Raw genomic sequence first — 20,828 nt, forward strand, 5'->3', positions numbered from 1 at the left:
AAAAAAATTATTTATAACACTAGAATATTTATTTAGAATACGAATAACTCATAAAATCCGTTTGTCTCCATCCTTACCATGATCCAACCCCACCCACCCGATAAAAGAAATGTAATATTTAGAAGGATATTCTACAAATAAGAGAATTTCTAGATGTACACACACACATAAAAAAAAAAAACTCATTAATTAAGTTAACAAGCTCTTAAAATTGAATGCCATCATAAAGAACCATATTCTGTGCTAATTTCTGCACTCAGCCACTCACATGGACACATAAAGCTAAGCTAGCAAGTTTAACTTTGAGAGGTTTTCTTTTTGGCTACAGTTGAAATTAGCACATAACTTTTGAGAGATTTCTACAAAAGATTTTGACCGAGACAGGAGCAAGCCGTGCACAGTAAATTTCTTGACCATTGGCATTGAGAAGCTTCTTCCAACAAAAAATGAGTAACTTGACCTGCAATGCAAACTTGGGGTCCATGGCACCTTCCATCATGCTTTCACTGTAATTCCCATCTTGCTTTCCAGCTAAATTGGCAACAAGAAACTAAAACTGGGTCTTGCTTCTTAAAATCAGTAATAAGATCTTCAATTCTTCCCTTGAGATAATAATATCTATCAACTTGGCAAAAAAAATAAAAATTCAAAAACCTCTAGAGTCAACATGAGTCGATCAGGCACACGAACATCGCCTCAGCAACATAATTTTCAGACTGCTTTAAGATGTGATCTCCATAACACAAGTTATGGGTAAAAGACTTCCTGCTCATAAAATCCCAAGCCACTATCCCGGTTTTTGTTTTTACCATTTGCTTGCCACCAGAGAATAGTTGGGTTAGGAGCTATAGAAAAAAATGAATGATTAATTAAATCATGAATCTTGCACTCCATCCTGCTTTTCCAAATAGTGGATAAATCTCGACATACAAAGCCAAAATGTTTCTGGTATTTTATAACGGGAATGGCTTGCCAAGGCTGACAATATGTCAAAAAGAAATTTATGGAACTCTTGTTTCAGAGAGGTCCGTATCAACATTGCAGTCCATACCTCTGGGGCCAAACTAAAAGCTCTTCGTAAGGAGCGAAACCCGTTCACTAATCTTCTGATCACTGCACTTCTCTGCCACATGAAAAAATAAGAACATAATATGAGGGTGCTAGCGGCAGAAAATAAATCATTTGATCATAAAGCAAATAATAAATGGCAGTACGAAAAACATTTTCACTATACATGCACTAATTGAGATAAGCCTATAATGTTAATCACTATATAACCATTCAGTTCAGTATCCAAAGTAGGCTTCTTATAAGAAAAAAGGTCAAGGAAGCTTTCAACAGACCTCAGAAGATCTTTCCATAATTTCTTGCTTGTCAAAGATACATGGGAGAGCTTCTTCTTGCAGGAAGGCATCTGAAGCTTTCATGATGTCCTGAACAAGAAAAACCCGCACCCTCCAACCTTTCTCTGATAGAATGAAACGAAGCAGATCTTCAGTAGCAGCAACCACAGAGCGCATGTCAAATGACTTCCATTCTTGGGTGTCAGTATTCTTCATACCAGAGTCGTTCACAAATTCATTTGCTGATTCTGTCGATTGTTCTGAAATAGCTGCTACCTGGAAGTATTTTACTTCATCAGAAATAGAGAATATCATATACAAATAAAATAACTGACGTATATCAGATATTTCCAGCTGATTTTTGTGAAGGACGTTACTGGGAAGAAGAAAATAGAGGGCATATGATCTACAGAAGGAGCTACATCTTTCTAATATAATGTGTGTGCATATATATACATACATAGACATACAAGGTGTGTGACTTTTGCAACAAAATGTGAGGAAAAGGGCTTGGGAAGGGTGTAATCAAACGTCTCGGCTTCTTGAAGTCCAACATTGCCAACTATCCAAGGAAAGAAGGATTTTTTCAAGGTTTGTGAGTTCTTCAAGGACTTTTACCCAGAATCTCTTCTAATCCTTGAAGGGCTCTCAAGCTTCTAATACTTACAGGGCTCCCAATATTTGGTTCATGGAGAGCATCGTAAAAAGGTTCCTACATGACCTACTACTTTAGGCAGTTGAGCTGCTTGACCTCCTAGACGGCGACCCTGGACCTTATGCTACAATAAATTATCATTTATTAATTTTTGGTCAGACTGACTTGACTGCTTGGGCACCTATCACTTAGACGCACTTCAAGCTATATAAATATTTCACTAGAAAGTATGCAACCTCGTATCATCGACTATTATCTACTATTGATAATAGTGGAAGTGGGGCCATACCAAGCCACCAATATAGTTTCACAACCAAAAAGGATACAAACAGGATCGTGAAAAACAGGACCCACACCACAAAATTTGAGTTCCCTGGTCAGGCACTCACCAACACCCTTCAGCTCTCAGCCACTTTCTGACCTCCAAGACTTTCTGAGACTTAAGAGAGATTAAGTTCATGCAACTATTTATCAAACTATGCACAACCATGCCGACGAAAGTGGCAATATCAACGGCGACAAGAACCGTGGCAGACTGCAGATGGTGGCAAGTTAATGTTCTGCAGCAATACCGTAATTCTCATATGGGACCTTGCCAGCACAAGATGTGTCGACCTGAAAACCTTAGCTTGAACAAGCAATGAATGTAATGTAAATAGTAAATACTCCAATTAATTGTGTCTGAAATTAATATCAAGAAAATGCAATAAAATAAAAGAGTTCAGAGAGAACAGAGAGGGGCACAATTGTTTAAAGAAAGATGATATACTGGTGCAAAAGGAGACGAAATACACACCAGTCGTTCAAGTCTATTCCATCTTACGGAGCCATTGTTTCGTATAAGTAGCTCCCGCAGTATTTTTCTCATATCAGGGTTTGGGTCTGCAAGAAGCCTCCCAATGACATAAGGATATGCACTCTCAACAACTTTGAAATCAGGATCCAATGCTTTTGCAGTGCCTTCTAAAGATCCTAGTGCTCTTATCACCAGTGCATAATCAGGGGGCAGAGAGAAGTTAAACTCATACATGACATCATAAAGCTGGAACATTATTCCCTGCAATAAGATGCAGAAGGAACTTAGAGATATTGAAAAAAATACTTGTTTTGATTATTAATTAACTGTGTAGAAAAGATATTGTACGTGACTGAATCCATTTTCTCTTGCTTGTATCCATATGATGTTGATTATGTACTGGAAAAAACAAAACCTGGAGCCACAATGGCCGGGCACTGACTCATACTGCTACTATTAACTAACTTTCAAGATTTTGTAACTCACAAAGCATATCTTGTAACTAACACATGAAAATGAAAATTCTTGCATTTTCAATATTTCCACTCCTTTCTTGAATGTTAGAAAAGTCACTAATATTTTTATTAAGCAGTCAACATATCCCTTCATTATACACCCACATAAAGCCCTGTCTTAACATTGATATTTGAATACCAAGAGAAAAAGACTATTAGATATAGTGACAGGTCTTTTATCCAATATTTTACATCTATTCTCCCGCCTAATTTGAGAATCTCCTTGTCATACTATATTCAATATAATGTTGGTGCCTGTCATCTTGCCCATCATATTATTAACATGCTACTTTCAATGATAATATGGAGCAGTTGGTTGTTTGGACGATCCTGGTTATCAGGTTTTAAGCAGCAGGGATCTAAACCCAACTATCCCAGACAGTTACTTAAGCACACCAATATGGTTCTACCGTGAATTCCTCAAAATCAACTCCAAATCTCTCAACTTATCTCTTGTTTCTTGTACAACCCATCTCTAAAATTAAAAAGGGGAATGCTTATTAAGCAATTGACACATCTTGTGAACTGAAATGCCCTGATTACCAAATAAATTCAAATAGTTGGAAGATCACAAACCACAAATGTACTCACAAAAAGGTACCTAAAACAATAAAGATTGTAATTGTAGCATTTTACTGAACACATCAATAAAGAACCCAGAACAATCCCGCTTTTCATGATTATCACTAGAATGCAAAATGAACTTACATGCTATGGTCCAACTAACACAACTGAAGATATCAAAATTCCAACCTCTCTTTTTGACCAAACAAAAGAATCTGACTATGGGTTATTTGCATGGAAAAAAAAACACACGGCTTTTGTTTTTGTTATTTGAGCCCGTTTTGGTTTTCCCTTGCAAGTCAGGCTTTTTTTATTTTTACCTTACATGTGTGCCCTTCTGCCACTTGATGCCTCATTAAACACTGATTAGATGTGAATAAAAAAATGTGTAACCTTATTCTTCTTCTTTCATCTCTTCTTTTCTTTTCCATAAAGAAATGTTACTGTGTGTGTTGTGATCAATACATCTCTTCTCTTAATGTTATATAACTCTATAATTCACTCCCCTAGTTTTCTTTTTCATTTCATTGCTACCATCCTAAACTCCTACCTTTATAAGTAGACAGGACTTTAGATAGAAATTCCTCTTAAGTTTGGAAGGATTAGATATTATTCTAGGAGAAAAAAAAATTAGGTATCTCCTAAGAACTAAATAGTTTCAAAAGTGTTCAATAACTATGAATTTATAAGATAACACTAAACCTACAATCAAGTTTCTAGAATTATTTTGTCTCTATCTTAAAAGTATTCATCTTTCTAATCTCATCCCTACTATTTTTTGCAAATATACAGGCATTAATTGAAGTAAATTCATACTAGGTATTAGTAATGATAAAATGAGTATTCAAAAGTTTGAATAGAATAATATCTCTCGCTCCTTCTCCTTCTCCTTCTTTTCCTTAAGAGTACTTCAAGTATTTTTACATAATTCACAATTATATTTATGCAATTAGCATCTATATTTACGTAATTCGTAGTTTTACTTATGTATTTCACAGTTCTATTTATGCATTTCACAGTTTTTTTTTCACATTTCGCAGTTAAACATTAGCAACACAAAGAAGAAAGAATTGTGTAAAAATAACTATGAATTACATAAAAATACTGCGAATTGCGTAAATATAAATATGAATTGCCTAAAAATAATTGTAAATTGTGTAAAATAACTGTGAATTACAATCAAAAAAAGAAGAAAATAAGGAATGAGAGCAATATTGCCATATTCAAACTTTTGAAAACCCATTTCATCTATCACTAATACATAGTATGAATTTACTTCAAACAATGCCTAAAAGTTTGCCAAAAATAATAGAGATGAGATTAGAAAGATGAATACTCTTAAAGTATAGACAAATAAATAATTCTAGAAACTTGACAACTAATCAATATCTTCTTAGATCCGATGATCTAGAAATGGTTCGTAGTAATATTTATGCAGTTTATTACGTAATTCACAGTTATTGAAAATTTGTATATTTATGAAATTCACAGTTTTATCACATAATTCGCAGTTATTGAACACTTGTACAATTTTAATATGTAACTTGTAGTTATTGAACACTTGTGTTTTTATGAATTTTGTAGTTACGTTACTCATTTCCTAGTTTGTACTGGTGTAAGTCGTAGTTAATCTACGTAACTCTAAATATGTATTAGTTAGTAAATATTTACTACTACACACATTTTCCAGTGGTAACAGTGACATAATACTATAATAGTATATTTTAGAAAAAAGTCAGACTAGTTCGCAGAAAGAGTAAACATTTAATATTGTGTGTCTTCCTAAGGCAAACTGACAAAATAGTATAATTTACTATAAAGTTAAACACTTAAACTACATTAAATGCATAAGAGGATTCTCTCTCTTCACTATTTAATGAGGCAAAGTTGGAAAAATATAGAAAACAAAAATCAGAAACTGTGTGCGTTATTTATACAAATTTTCTTTTGACTATAGCATACCTTTCTTCTGCGGACCAATATATGGGCTTTTTTTCCCTAAAGATATTAAGTTGTGTATAAAACAATTTAAACTTTAAGCTTCTTTTAAGACATAGTTTAAAATGTTTTATACTCACCCCTTTCTAGGGGCAGCAAAGTACAATTTAAATGCTTAGACTTTAAGCAACTAATAAAATGCTAAGTGTCTTAAAAAGCGGCTTAATGTTAAAGTATTTTCTTGGTGATATGACAGCCAAGTCTCTAAGGCAGTGGAGATGGACAGCAGTAAAACCACTCAAACTTTGTGGTTCCGTGTTTCAACACACCAATCACCTGTCCTAACTAGCATCCTACAAGGTATAAAACAACCATAAAAAAAGTTATCTTATTCAACACCCAAGTTGGCTAGTGATTATTATTACTCAATATTCTTTCATTCTATCGCAGCCGTGAAATAACTTCTTAAACTAATGGTTATTCAACAAAGAAATAACAATCAACAGGTGGAACATAATTTGATTAAAGAAAAAACAAACCTGAAAGTCATTTGATTGTCTACTTCCATCACCAAAGGATGCATGTAAAGCATTTGCAACCAACTGAATATCAGTTCCATCAGGAATAAATCCCAGTGAATGGAAATCGTTGGCTAAGCCCAACGAGTCACGATTTACAAAATGAACAAGCTGAAATAAATGATGATGAAATTTAGTTGCCTGTGAATCAAAAGCCAAGATCTGATATTGATTAACTACTATCATGAAATAATGTAGGACATAAGCAGATGATGCAGATCATACGAAGCAAATCTGTTTTCTTTACAAAATTGTGTTAGTTTAGGTAGATGAACATCTTGTCACAACCATAACATCTCGTAGAATTTTAGGGAGTTCGCCCATGTGGCGATTACTTTCTTTGCATTCCACAGTCTCACTCCTTAGCCTGACCTGCCCCTAAGCATCTCCTACCTGCAAGCAAACCTGCGTCCCCAACTCTTATACTTCTGAGACATATATGACTTCCCTTAGGTAAAAATGGTCGGATGGAGCCCAGGTTTATGAGAGGATCAGCTCAGAGTATATAGCTAACCCACCAAAAATACTTGGCACCTAAAATAAAATCTATATCTCCGATCTACTATGCTTTGGAGAGAGAAGGGAGAAAGGCAAATAACTGAATAAAATAGGCCTGATGAATAGTAAACAAACTAAGGAGAGCAAAATTTCAGGAATCATGTTCAAGCTTGGTCTATTGAATATAAATACTTCAGAGTTCATGAGCTTTTATTAATAGCTAAGCTCTATATTTAATTTAAGGAAAATTACAAATTTGCCCCCATCCCCTTTTTTGTCTAAAATTAAATTACCCCTTAAACTTTCATTTGTATTAGTTTGTCTTCTAATGTAAATTGTTAACTTTTCTATCCAAAATTAACATAAAAAGCACAAATTTTTTTAAAAACTATTAGAGTTTTTTTCCCACATAATAAATATTAAAATAGTATAATTGTCCTCCTTTCATTAAATTTAATCTCCACATCTTATTGTTCAAATTTAAACAAATTCATTTTCAACCTCTTCTATCTTTCCCTAACATTATAAGTCTCAAATCTTAGTTATTATCTAACTATTACAATATACCTCCCTTTGAATATATGATCATGGAATGAAAATTTTCAATCATTTTAGAAAGATGGTAAAAGATTCATACTTAAACAATGAGATTATTATGATTATAGGGGTATTATGATAATTTAGATAATTTATACATTCCCTGTTAGGTTTGGATGAAAAAATTAACAGTTTCATATTAGTCTAAATCACAAGAGAGAAAAGTTAGCGATTTCACATTTTTAAAACAGTTTGATTTTGAACATAACCACAAAGGGATAATTTGAAACTTGCCCTTAATTTAACCTCCAAGCTTTGACTTTGTTACAGACTCGGCCTTGCTTGATATTTAAGCTTGGCTCATTTTGTAACCTTGGTGACAAAAAAACAAGCCTAAACAGAGCATTTAAACTTTTTAGTGAAACCTATAAATGATTTGGATGGTTCTTTTGCCATTTTTGGATCTTATCAACTAAAAAGGAAATCTTCAACTTAATTTCCCTCCGAAGTCACCTACTAGAAGTTGCTAGAGTTAAAACGCCACATCACAATGATAAAGCTATTGCAATATTTTCTACCCATGCATTGTTGAATATATAAATGAAAATAGCTAAATATTTACAAACATAACAATCGGCATATAGCTTATACTCTCTAGATTATAGACAATCATAGTAACTTTTGCCCGACAATAGAATGCAACTCAAAATTATGGCAAAAACACATTTCAAAACATCATTCCTGCAATGCATAAATAATAGTGCAAAAAGAGCTAACCACTTGGATAAGCCCTATGCGGTAATGACGGGGTATATCTCCCATCATACCAAAGTCAAAGTATGCAAGAGAACCATCATCAGTAACAACAAGATTTCCAGGGTGCGGATCAGCATGGAAGAATCCCTCTTCAAGAAGTTGCCTCAATGAGCAATAAAGTCCCTGAGGAAAAGTATGTACATATCAGCAATGCCTCAAACTATTGACCTCCACATAGCAACACCACTTGATCAACTGCAACCACCCACACCCTTAACAAGTATAGAGCTATTCAGGAGGCAGGTTTTACAATCTCAGGAAAATAAGGCATCAAGAACAAAAAGCAAGTTCATTAGTGGCTGGCAAGTAAGGAAATATCCTGATAGAGGACTACACAAAAAAAGATGTTATAAGAAACAGTTCAATTCTTAAAGATAATAGTGCTCGCTCTATAAACATGACCACATTAGGTAATCTGTTTAGTATTTTCAGTCTTAATATAATAACAGAATTAACTTCCAGGCAGTGAAGTTTGATGCCTGAACTTCGCTACATTGGACACATGAAAGTAAAGAAACTATATGAAGCAAGGAATTAATCAAAAATGAAGTTCATGCATCCATAATGGTAAGGCTCCTGAGATGTCTATAAGAAAGAAATATCATTGAAAACCATTTAACAAAGCTGATCGTATTAATGCATAAAGCGATCAGCACAATACTAGACAATTTGAAGGAGAATAGACAGAGGGAACGGACCCAAAATGGATTATTATTAAAACAAAATGCATCATGACAACATACCTAAGTTGCCACTTTCTGAAGAGAGAAGCAGAAATAATGTATAAATACCTCATCAATCAATTTTTTCCGATTCAGACGGGCTTCACTGAGTCGATCTGCATCTGTTAGTTTGATCCCATCTATCCATTCCATTGTCAGCACAGCTTTACGTGTAAAGTTCCAATATATCTTTGGAACTTTGACGGCTGGTGCGCTTTTAGATTGAACATCACTGGAGCCTATCAATTAAACCTGACACAGTCATCTCATGGACATGTACAACACTTAATTCAAGATATAGGTTCGCCCTTGCTGCATATGCTATTATTTACATTTGGAAAAACTTGAGTAATATATATCTTGTTCATTCTTGTTATTACCTAATAAAGAATTTTAACAAAGTATAAAGCAAGAAAAGGTCAAACTTATAAATATTACAACTGTAAATAGATAAAGAAAATACAACATGAAATGAATTTCTTAAATAAACTCAAATGCTTAGAAACTCTTATTGACCGTCAAGCATGCAAGGACAGCATGCAATGATAAAAGAACAACAAGAAAGGTGCCATAGACACTTCCATGCCACATTTGATGTTTTTTTCAAGTGATAAGTAGTTAATAATGCCTTCCTTGAAAAGGGGTGTCTCAATGCATAAGATTCCAATCTACATGTGTCTAGGAGGGGAGATGTACACAGTCTTACCCTCATTTCTGAGGAGGCTGTTTCAAAGACTTGAACTCATGACGTCTTAGAAGCAAAGGGCAAGCTTTACTGTCACACCAAGTGACGCCCTCCAATTTTCCTTCCTAAGCTTAGAAAAATAAATCAGTATCCAAAGTATAAACCATTATAACCCACATAGCACAACTTTGAAAGAATATTGCCAATTATAATCAAGTTAAGATAGAAGTTCAAACTTTAAACTGCATAAGTAAACAGGTTTTCCAAAAAAAAATTATCAATATGTAGTAGTTATATTGATATCAAATAAAATGAAGCTCACAAATATTAGATGCTAGAAAATTCATGAGTCAGTATAAAATCTAAGAGAACTCACTAGTAGAACAAGAGTAGAGAGAAGCGAATCTTTCAGCATTTTTGGCCTCTAGGAGATAATCAATTTCATCAAACATGTGCCTGACCTGTTTATCCCAAAAATTAGTATAAGAGCAACCACAACAAACAGAGAATAGCGAAGAAAACTAAGAATACTGGAATTCATGACAGAGCAACCACAAAAATATCCAATATCCATGATCAAAGGTAATCATGCAGGTGAAAAATCCTTTCACAGGCTCTCTGAAAGAAATAGACTATGGAGGTGAAAAATCTAAACCTGCATGAGATAAAAGGGGCCAGATTTCCATAAAGATATTTAAAGACAGTCTCTGCACTGGTAAGGTTAAGGAAACAGTCACTGAGGATCTGCAAACTTAGCATGGATGGCCTTATATCATTGCTAACAAGAAGAAAAATTCTTACTTGTCACACCATTTCTTTGTTATGCTCAACAAAAATTAGCCTCTGCATTCTTTCTATATTAATGCAAAATGATTTAAATGTCCTCAATATTAAGAAAATTGTTGTCCTTAAATCAATCAATGCAAGCAGAAAATTTTATCCAAAAACATCATATTTGACAAGACTATTTTGCTTAAATATAAATAATATCTATTTAAAGGTTACCAAATCAAAGAAAGCCTGACATGACTCGGATAACTCAGTACAGAGCAACTAGGGGCAAGAATTAGTAGAGCACTATCCTATCTGACTTCACAACCAAGAATAAGCAAGGTTACAGATATGTCTGTAGGGCTTGAAGAAGATCCAGATCTGGGTTCAGTTAGTGTTATCTACATGTGACTGATTCCGAATACTTTATCTCAACAGTTATCATATTAATAAGTTTAAATACTTAAAAAAGAACAAACAATATATAGAACCAGATTGGTAGTGTGTGTGTGTGTGTGTGTATCCCTTATGTTTTCATTCCTCTCCCAGATAATTTAATAATAGTAATGGGTTAGATTTGTACAAAAAGGAATAGAGATGGGCAGGATGGATAGCAATAGGCATTATACATCCATATTAAACAAAAAAGGCACAAGCTTTATCATCTCTTAAACATCTACTACTAAATCCACATTTGGGGAAGTTGAAGTGAATACATAATAGTATCAGATATGTGTCCAGATTGTCTTCCCTACAAGTTAAATACCTGGGATCAGCAAATCCCAGGATCTGAAACATGACATTATCTGAACAAAGGAACAACTAATTTGAATAGAACACTACAATTCAAAAAATTGCAGACACAAATAGGGAATAACAACTAAAAAAAAAAATTAAGTTAGAAAGAAATTAAATGGTAATAGCGCACCATCTCATTGACTGCTACCAATAAATCTTTGCGAGCCTTAGCAAATCGTTTCAACTGGCCGCCAATCATATGAAACAATAGTGCATCAAGAGTCAGCGATAGTGTCATACCAGGTCTCTGCACCTTCACAGCTACGAGCTCTCCAGAGTGTAGATGGGCTGCATGACTTGAAAAATCAAGAGTGCATTTTATCTTGGGGAACCCAACTTTGTTAAATATTTAAATTTGCTCAAAGACAACAGAACCTACTGTCAGGATAATACAAGCACAATAAGCTTGACATATTTGACAATGATTACAGATTTCTAACCTTTATATACTTGACCCAAAGATGCTGCTGCAATGGGTTTTGGGGAGATGTCCGCAAATATTTGAGAAATTTGAGAACCCAACTGATATTCAATAGACTTGATTGCAACATGCGTAGAAAATGGTGGTATTTGATCCTAAATAAGATTAGTTGTTAGTGAAGCACTGACAGAGAGATTAGGATGGTCATCTCAAGATGCTTAATCTCAATTAAAAATCCTTGGAGCAGCTTAAACAAAATTAGTATCATTTACAACTGAACTATATAGTAAAAATCTCATCACAATTAAAGTTATCAGCTAATAAGCTGAAACAAGGCATTTATGTATATCATATTCAGCAACAAGTAATGTGAAATAGCAAAAGGAACTTCCATAGAACTGAAAGAAAAACTACTACAGTAGTCCTTCTTAGATAGAAGTACAAGATTTTCCACTACATGAGAGAAGATGACATATATCAAAGATAGAAAGGATGGAAGCAGCTGAGGCATGGAAAAACTGATGGGAATTAGATTTTCAATTATTTTTTATTTTCGGACATATTTTTAGCTAAAACTTAGATTTGTTTTTAGAATGTCATGTTTGGTTAGAACTCCTAAAGATCTGGTTGCTAGTTTGTTTTTAGACAAGTTTTGATAGGATTTGGTTGAATTTTAGTTTAAAGAGACCTAGTTTAGTTATAGATTAGATTAGGAAAGATTCCGATAAGTTTAAGTTGTGATTTGACGTAATCATCCTAGTTTCTATTTATAGAGGTGATAGGAATTCTGAAAATGAAGAAAAAATTATGGAAATTTGAAAATATTGTTCTTGCATATCTCCCCTTCCTTTCTCTTCCCCTTCTCTTCTTCTGTTTTATGGTGGATTCCATGCTTTATTTATCCAGTAAAATCTAGGTGGGTTTTCTTCTTTCCCACAAGTCCTATAAGTTATTCTCCCCTTTGAACATAGAATTGACCAAATAATTAGCAATCAAGAAGCATGCTCTTTGGCTTTTTTTGAGCCAAGGTATATATTTTAACTCCTACAGATAAAAAATTGCACTTTTGGACAGTAGGTTTCTATAGTTCTGCCAGTGCATGGTTCTGCAGTATGCTGGACACCTCATGTGTCAACTCTATCAATTAGTGCTTTGCAAACATGGTGCTACCCATCGGGCATCATCAAATCATCTAACTGGTGTTATGAGTCTTCTTGGCAAATATCGATTGGCTCTAAGTACTTCAGTCTTACTTTATTATTTACACTCGGTAATTTTTTGCTATTCAAGATTTACACTAGACTTCTCAGCATCATTCCTACCTTTTGTACATATATATAGTTTGGGCCTTCTTTGATCTTTCTTGGACTTATGGAGTTGTGGATACCATCTTGCCTATTTCTAATCGTCTTGAAACTGAGGCCTAAATTTGTGGGCATGGCAAACCTATCTCTCACTAGTTTCTTCAAAGCATCTCATATTGTATTAAAGTTTGAAGAGTTGATTCTCTGCTATCTAATCTCATTACAATGGTTGGAGTTTTTGATGTGGCCTAGGAATGAGAAAACATACTGATACAAGGAAACATAAGGAAATACTTAGATCCACGCTAGCCAACAAGTCCTAAAACAATAAGTAACTCTAATTCTAGAGGATTCCCGCTGATCACGTTCGAACGCACAAAAAACGTTCTCGGTATGTGCGAACGCAATGTAGGCGTTCGAACGCTTATTACGCGTTCTCTGTATTTGGGAACCTGATGCAGACATTCGCAAGAGCGTTCGAACACAACCCCTCCTGCATTCGAACACGACCTACAAGAATTTTATTTTAATGAAAATAAATAACTAATGCAGTAACTGAGACAAATTTTCTACTGAAAGGAGTCAAAAAGAGCTTAAAACCATGAAATGTGAGCATAAAAAGTTTGTAGCATGAAATCTTACAGATGCAAAGCTTGAATGCAATATTTGGATTCATATGCTACAAGTTAATCTAGATCGCATCTTAATTTGGTTTTCCAGAAACAAGGATCTCAAGCATCCCATTGAACAAATACTTTCTTCCAAGAAAGGGCAAACCACTCGGCTAATGTGTGCAGAAATTTTTTGGAGGGTGCAACAAGCATACCTGTAGCTTAGAAAGCTCTTGGCAATATGCACTAGGTAATATATCAGGTCGTGTGCTTAGTGCCTGCCCAAGCTGCAAACAATGAAAATATAGTATCATGGCAAGAATACACTAAGACAATTCGCATACTTAGGTAGTTACACATAAAAACCAATTATGTCTGAGGAAGTAGTATGCTAGTCCAAGATCAGAATTTGCACAATCATTTTGTTGCAAACCTGCAATTACTAACTTGCCATATATTGATCTCATCTTAATGATACTATCTTAGCTTACCTTGATATAAAAAGGTCCCAAGCGGATCAAAGTCTCCCGAAACTGAAAGAAGAGAAAAAAAAAAAAGGTAAGGACAGTTCAAGAGCTTCAAAGAATTACAATAAACCTCCTATATAGGAAAGAGACTTACCAACTAAATTGCAATCAACCAGCAATAAGTTCCTACTACATATTTACTATGTATCCACCACGTATGTTGAGAGGGACACCAAGAGGGTGTCTCGGGTCTTATTCTAGCTCATGGTTATAACTTGTATTCCTTCCAATAGTAAGCTTAATGAGTTAGCAAATAAAGAAAATTTCCTGCACATCTTTTGCCCCATATGAGCCAAAAGCCTGGAAATCGGTCGTGCAATCGAGGCACTAATGAACCACCCATTGTAAACTGCTAGTACTTCCTTGCATGCCTCCTTCTCCTCCTCCCAACATAAACATAGCCAAGATTCACCCAAAGAACCCCTCCAAGCATGCGCAATTTATAGCATTTGAACATTTGATAAACATACATGCATGCATAAAAAATTATCATAGTAGAACAAAATTATCAAAGAGACAATGAATCAAATACCTTCTCTGCACGTTTCCCTATGTCTTTCACGAAGAAATGCCACACGGTCAATTTAGCGACCTGGAAAGATATGATCGCCGCCCTATACAACGCCAGGAAAGGCCCGAATCGGCTGTAGGCGAAGAGCGTCTTGGATCGGGCCCCGAGTATGTGCCCGAACTCGCTCTCGAGCGACTCCTTCCTCAGCTTCGCGTACTCCGCCGACGGCCTCTCGCCGTGGACGCTCGTGAATCCGGTCGAATAACTACCCCAAACAAACAGAAATAAAGAAACGCCACATGAGATGCAATGAAGCATAAGAGGTCAAGAACGCGACTCACCTCCGAATTAAGGGCGCGAAGGTTTGATTGGATCTTGGAGGTGGAGGATGGAGGAGAGGTCGGCGGTGCCGGCGGAGGAGTCGAAGAAACGCATTTGACATGGGGAAGGACACGAGAGAGAGAGAGAGAGAGAGAGAGAGAGAGGTGGAAGAAGAGGGCGGTATATGCCAACACGTAGCGCCGCTAGTGAGCGACGGGTGGAAGAGGAGTTTGTTCCACAATGGGCGTAAACGGGTCGAATGTATGTTTGGATGTGGATCTCATTTGGAAATTGGAATTAGTACATTATATATATAATTATTCTTTCTCTTATTTCCTATAGAATTGCTCATAAATTAATAACTTTGATTATATTTATAAATAAAAATAATATTTTTATTTGTAAATTATTAAATAGAGTCCTTTATTTGCCAAACATTCAAAGTCACACCATATTATTTCAAAGTCAAACATTAGACTTACTTAATTAGAGTGCCAAATTAAGCCTCTAAAACAGTTTGAAGATATAGACCGAAATACTCATTTCTAAACAAGATAGAAGTATGAAAGAAAATCATGCATTTAAAATACTAAAATTGTATCCAAACATTAAAATTTATATAGGATCAAATAATTTAAAATTAGATTAAAAGAACAAGAAGAAAATATTCTATCTTCTATTCTATTCCGTCGGTGTATGTTAAAAAAAATTGGACTCAATCTAGAAGAAGTCAATACCCACCTAAATCCACCTAAATTTTAAATGTCTCTCGCATGAACCGCATCATCTTCGGACACGTGGTACTCATCGTTGGGCCCCACATAATCGGGTCAAACCATTGGACGCTTCAAAACCCAGTCGTCTCCTTTCCCCTTCTTAATTACAAAAACAAACCTCTCGCCTTCCTCGTCCCCCAAAACCCTTCCTGTTCCTTTTCCTTCCCTCCCCCGCGAAGCAAAACACCACCTCCTCTCCTCTCCCATGGCGTACGTCGACCACGCCTTCTCCATCTCCGAGGACGACGACATCCTCGCCGGCCCTCGCGCCATCGAGAACCGCCCGCCGGTCAAGGAGATCGCCTTCGCCGTCGCCCTCCTCGTCTTCGGTTCCCTCGCCGTCTTCTCGGGTTCCCTCATGGCCGTCGACCGCGTCGGCGGCGACAGAGCACACGGTAATGATCCCTTCCCTCTCTTTTTTTGGCCTTTTAGTGATTCTTTTTGTAGGAGGTTGTTGATTTTTATTCCATGTTTTGGTGGAAATTAGGGGTTTTCTTTGCGATTTTGGGGGCAATTATGTTCATACCTGGGTTCTACTACACAAGGATAGCGTATTACGCTTACAAAGGGTATAAAGGCTTCTCCTTTTCCACCATCCCTCCCGTTTGAGAAGGCAACTTTGTGCCTTTCTGTATAGATCTTTTGATAGAGGTATACTTTTTTTTCTTTGTTTATGTATGGTAACTGGCTATTTACCTCTCTGCTTGTATAAATATAAGGAGATTTTGGGGTCTAGACGCTTGAAAAGTTAGGTCATATTGGCCTTCCTTTTCTTTTGTTATGTTGTTTGGTTGCGTTTGTTTTCCTTCAGCAGGTGACCAAAGTATTGACTTCAGTTTTGTGCTTATGATGGAATTTAACTTTTCAAGGCCTCATATGGGCATGATCATGTTGTCTTCTTCTTCTTCTCAGCTGCACTTTTCAAAATTGATGTTTTAGCTTTTGGCTAAGTTTGCTTTTGTGTATATGCTTGATCACTGGCAGTAGTTGTGACTGTTTGGTGGAGAAAAGAATCAGATACTTGTTTAACTAGTATTTAGAAGAAGCTAGCTAGTCCATGGAGAAAGTAAATTAAATAAAATGGTGTAGTAAAGAATACTCAAGGTCCTTATTTTGTCATCTTAGGAGCTTATAATCAGGCTGAAACCTAAATGATCAAGGAAGTGTGCTAGGGGTGAGAAAAGATAAGCAAAGAAATACCAAGGCTTATATATCTTGTGTTTGTAGAACAGGTGGTCATGGGCTCTTATTGAAAAATCTAAAGAGATCAAAAAATTTATCCTTCTTTATGGCCCTTCATGGAAATTCCTGCTACATACACAGATCCTGGTCAAACTTGTGATCAATTTGCTTACCTATTCACCGGAAGTTTCAAAGAAACATCTTTGACCACTAGAATAGAAAGAAGGAAGAAAAAAGGAACAAATCATATCTTGGAAGAAGTCAATAGTCTCATCTGTAGGATCAATTGTAATTACTAAACCCTCAATAGATTAATGAAAGCATCAGTACCATAGCATACCCTGTTCTAATATGGACTTTATAGACATACTATGATCAGCTGTTAATGAGATATTTTTTCTGTGATTAAAAATATCAGTGGAGTCCATGTTCCGTGGGTAACAGTTCTAAGAAAACTACTCAGTTGACTAGTTCCTTTTTCCTTCAGATCTCTTTTTCAGTATATCCGCTGTTTTTGATAGGGACTTTTTAGTAGAGCTCTTAGGTACTATTCCTTGATTTCCTTTATCTGATTGTACAGGGCTTTTGATGAACAGGGTCAAAGACATATCTTTTAGACTTCCAATCTATTAAGCAAAGGCTTTACGAATCAGTTTATCTTTCTTGATTTCCTATAATATCTGGCCTTTGCAACAGCCGTGCAATCGCAATTAGCATGAGTGGCAAGTATAAATTCCATCTGAAATTGGATACTGCATACTATATAGCCATGTCCAATGTCATTCTGTATTGTGGTAGCAACCACTTTTGTTTAGTCATTTTGTGTTATGACTTGTTGATGTGAAAGTTCACTTGTGAGTTATAATAGTTTCAGAGATGTATACTTACACCTATGCATAGAATTTTTAGGAAAGGGCAATAAACCGATACTTGATTTACTCACGTGGTAGATGCTAACTACAGAGACAAAGATTATAGTTTTTTATTGGCGCATTGTATTTTCTTGTTGATTACAGAGACTAAGGTCTAAGGGTATAGTAGTTTCCTAGTACATTGCATTTTCTTAATATTCCCTACACATATCTAGGCAATGTTGTGTTAGACTGCCGCTCCATTCTACTTCTTGAGTTGAAAAGCAATTGTAATTTGCTTGATTACTTCCCAGCATTCTTGTGTTTTTCTCTTTTCTTCTTGTAGGATGATTCTAGTATTCCAACTTGTAAAGTAATTAGCCAGAAGCTCTACTGTAAAAGAATTACTTTGAAAGGTCTTCTTCATAGAAGTTCTGCATATGGTGAGTGTCAAAGCAAGTCTTAAAAAAGCATGCCATCTTATTCTGGTGCTCTGCTGCAACTCTTTTTTACATCGTCAAGATCTCCTCAATATGTCATGATGCCAATCTTGGAGCCTTTTGGAATTGTTTTGTGTGTGTGTGTGTTTACATAGGTCACCTGTGATTTGTGAAAAAACCAATACACTCGTCCATATTCTGCTTGCAAACCTAGAAAGTTGTTCTCAATTATACATGGTTTTCACTCAAGTTAGTTTTCTGTTTTGAGAGGCTTATGTCATGATGCCAACCTTAGGGTCTTTTGGAATTGTTTTCTGTGTTTAATAGGTCACATTGATCAGAGAAAAACCAGTACTCTTTTGCATCGTTTTTGCTTGCAGATTTACAAAGTTGTTCTTGGATACAGATGGTTTTCACTTGAGATTTTTTTTGAAAAATTTATTTTGAGAAAGCTTACTGGACTAGTTCTCCTCCTTTTTGTCTTCGTTCTGCAGCGCAAATATTATTTTAGCTGTTGTCATTGGTAACCACTTTATCTGTTTCTTAGTTCTCACAAAGATCAGGCAGATGACACCCAAGATGTGTTGCTTTTCAACATTCAATCTGGTCTTTTCTTTTTCTTTTTCTTTTTTAGAGAAGTGTCTTCATTCCTCATCTAAGAAGTTACACATTGGCTTCTTTAGGTATCTTGGTCAAGTATATTAGGTTTCCTTCTACTACCTTCCTTGTCCTATTAATTCTTTTTCCCTTCTATCTTCTGATATATTAGCTCCCTGTGTTGAGAAACAAATTCTACAGAGGATTAGAATAGTACTAGTAGGTCATATTGGATGCGAGATAACTACTTTATCCCCTTTTTGATCCTTGAATAAATTTTCTTTTGATATGTTGAAAGAGCTCAGCATTTGTTTGTTTTTATCTACTTTAATTGGAAACTAACAAACCATATAGGACAAGGAAGTGGGTGAAAATTTAACAACCAGCCCCTTAAGAGCTCAAATTTGATTCGATTCTCTAGTACGAATATTTTCAATCTAATCTCCTTAAAGGACACAGCTCTTTTTTATATCATTTCTTGGCAATGAAGTCCACCTACCTTGCAACCCTACTTTCTTATTTATTCTTGTTAGTCTTATAACCTAACGTGCATATTATTTAGTTCATGAAGGTGTAGCTATTGCTGGTATCTTTTTTTTTTTTTTTAACTTAAACTCATGTCTCTTGTCTATTAATTAGATGATATGTAAATAACTTATAGTTATGCACACATAATCATATAATATTTTGTCTATTAGCTTCAGATCCAGAAATGACCAATGATATTTATTGTAGATATTGTTCAAAAAAAGAAAGTCTTTGAAGTGACCAAAATGCTTGAAGTTTGGAAATGATACCTTTGCTTGTTTGCAAAGGTATAATGAGTTGATATCTACAATGTTAATATGGTGGGTCATCTTCCATGACAGCATATATATATATATATATCCACTGTCAACCATATCTACCATTGAGTGCATATAAATACACTTCACACCTTACCATTATTACAGCAGGATCAAATCCATTTCATCCTTATATGTCAATATTATGAAGTGATAGAAGACAACTAGGGAAAATAAAAGCTCAATTTTTAACCATCCTTCTCTAAATGTATGCATGATGTCCTTTTCCATCTTTTGTTGCTAAATTATGGATCCCAAATGTTATAAGCTATTTCCTCCTTCAAGATTCCCCCAACTTGTGGAAAATATTATTATGACATGTTCATAGTCCCACATCCATTTATTTATGAGTACCAATTACCATAATATTAGCACAAAATATTATTTGGTACAATGCACACTTATTATGTTCTACTTAGTACTATTTTGCATTTACTTTTAATTTTGTCAAGGAATTTAAAAAAAAAACACTCTTATTGCACTTTCTCTTGTGCCTTTAGCTAAAATTAATTTTGTAAATGCCCAACTCACAACTCATCCCAGGAGAGAATTCTAACTATCAAGTTATAAAACTTTGTATTCATGAACTCAAATCATCAGGAATTCAGGAGGTAAGAAGAAAGGAATCCCAAAACCTTGTGAATTATGCCACAACAAACCATCATATGTATATAAATTCAAGAAGCTAGCAGTCGTATTATTTTCAGACCAAGAACACAGGTGCAAAGCTTATTCCAAATGATCGTGAAACCAAAACCAAAACCAAAACCAAAAAAAAAGAGAGAGAAAATTATTACAAAGGATTCAAACACGACATACTCGAATTCTCTTCCTTCTAAGGCAAACGAGGGGGACGAAAATGGCGGCGAGATCTTCCGGCACGGGATAAAAAACGCGCGGCGGAGGCAGCTGGGATAACTTCCTCTTCACCGGCCGCGCCTTCCTGGGCGCCGGCGGGCAAACCACCGCCGGCTTTGTCGCATGTTGGTCGGACTTTGGTGTGGCGCATCCCTCCTCTCCGACAGTGGATGTCTCAGGTGAGCTCTCTAAGATTGTTTGAATGGGAGCAAGTGATGGCAATTCACCTACAACCACCTCTAAGCCCATGTTTTGAGTATACAAAGAGATCAACAAAGAGTAGAAGTAGAAGTAAACTACTAGAAGTGATCAGTTTGAGAAGTTAAAGAGATGGAAGAAGAAGAAGAAGAAGAAGAAGAAGAGCAGGC

General features: G+C 35.5%; 2 protein-coding genes across 4 annotated transcripts; one reads left to right on the plus strand and one right to left on the minus strand.

Annotated features, from left to right (window-relative positions):
- Positions 1-185: 185 nt before the first annotated feature.
- Positions 186-15,130, minus strand: LOC140793660 (uncharacterized). Of its 2 annotated transcripts, XM_073145300.1 has the most exons (14): positions 14,932-15,130; positions 14,612-14,855; positions 14,044-14,085; positions 13,768-13,839; positions 11,657-11,792; positions 11,347-11,504; positions 10,024-10,108; positions 9,032-9,201; positions 8,202-8,363; positions 6,351-6,500; positions 2,795-3,055; positions 1,562-1,619; positions 1,344-1,468; positions 186-1,123 (listed from the first exon to the last, which is right to left on the minus strand). In XM_073145300.1, the coding sequence occupies exons 1-14, from the start codon at positions 15,030-15,032 to the stop codon at positions 875-877; spliced, it is 2,013 nt and encodes a 670-aa protein (XP_073001401.1). In that variant the 5' UTR covers positions 15,033-15,130; the 3' UTR covers positions 186-874. The 2 variants fall into 2 exon arrangements, with proteins under 2 accessions (XP_073001401.1, XP_073001400.1); XM_073145299.1 differs by having other exon boundaries at positions 1,344-1,619; positions 14,932-15,129.
- A 646-nt stretch (positions 15,131-15,776) lies between these two features.
- On the plus strand, positions 15,777-17,812 carry LOC140793385 (uncharacterized). 2 transcript variants are annotated; one of them, XM_073144839.1, is made up of 3 exons: positions 15,777-16,082; positions 16,175-16,338; positions 17,450-17,812. In XM_073144839.1, the coding sequence occupies exons 1-2, from the start codon at positions 15,893-15,895 to the stop codon at positions 16,294-16,296; spliced, it is 312 nt and encodes a 103-aa protein (XP_073000940.1). In that variant the 5' UTR covers positions 15,777-15,892; the 3' UTR covers positions 16,297-16,338; positions 17,450-17,812. The 2 variants fall into 2 exon arrangements, with proteins under 2 accessions (XP_073000940.1, XP_073000937.1); XM_073144836.1 differs by lacking the exon at positions 17,450-17,812 and having other exon boundaries at positions 16,175-16,576.
- The last annotated feature ends 3,016 nt before the right edge of the window (positions 17,813-20,828 follow it).

Source organism: Typha latifolia, chromosome 8, assembly GCF_019914945.1.
Source record: "Typha latifolia isolate L0001 chromosome 8, TyphaL0001v2, whole genome shotgun sequence".
NCBI lineage: Eukaryota > Viridiplantae > Streptophyta > Magnoliopsida > Poales > Typhaceae > Typha > Typha latifolia.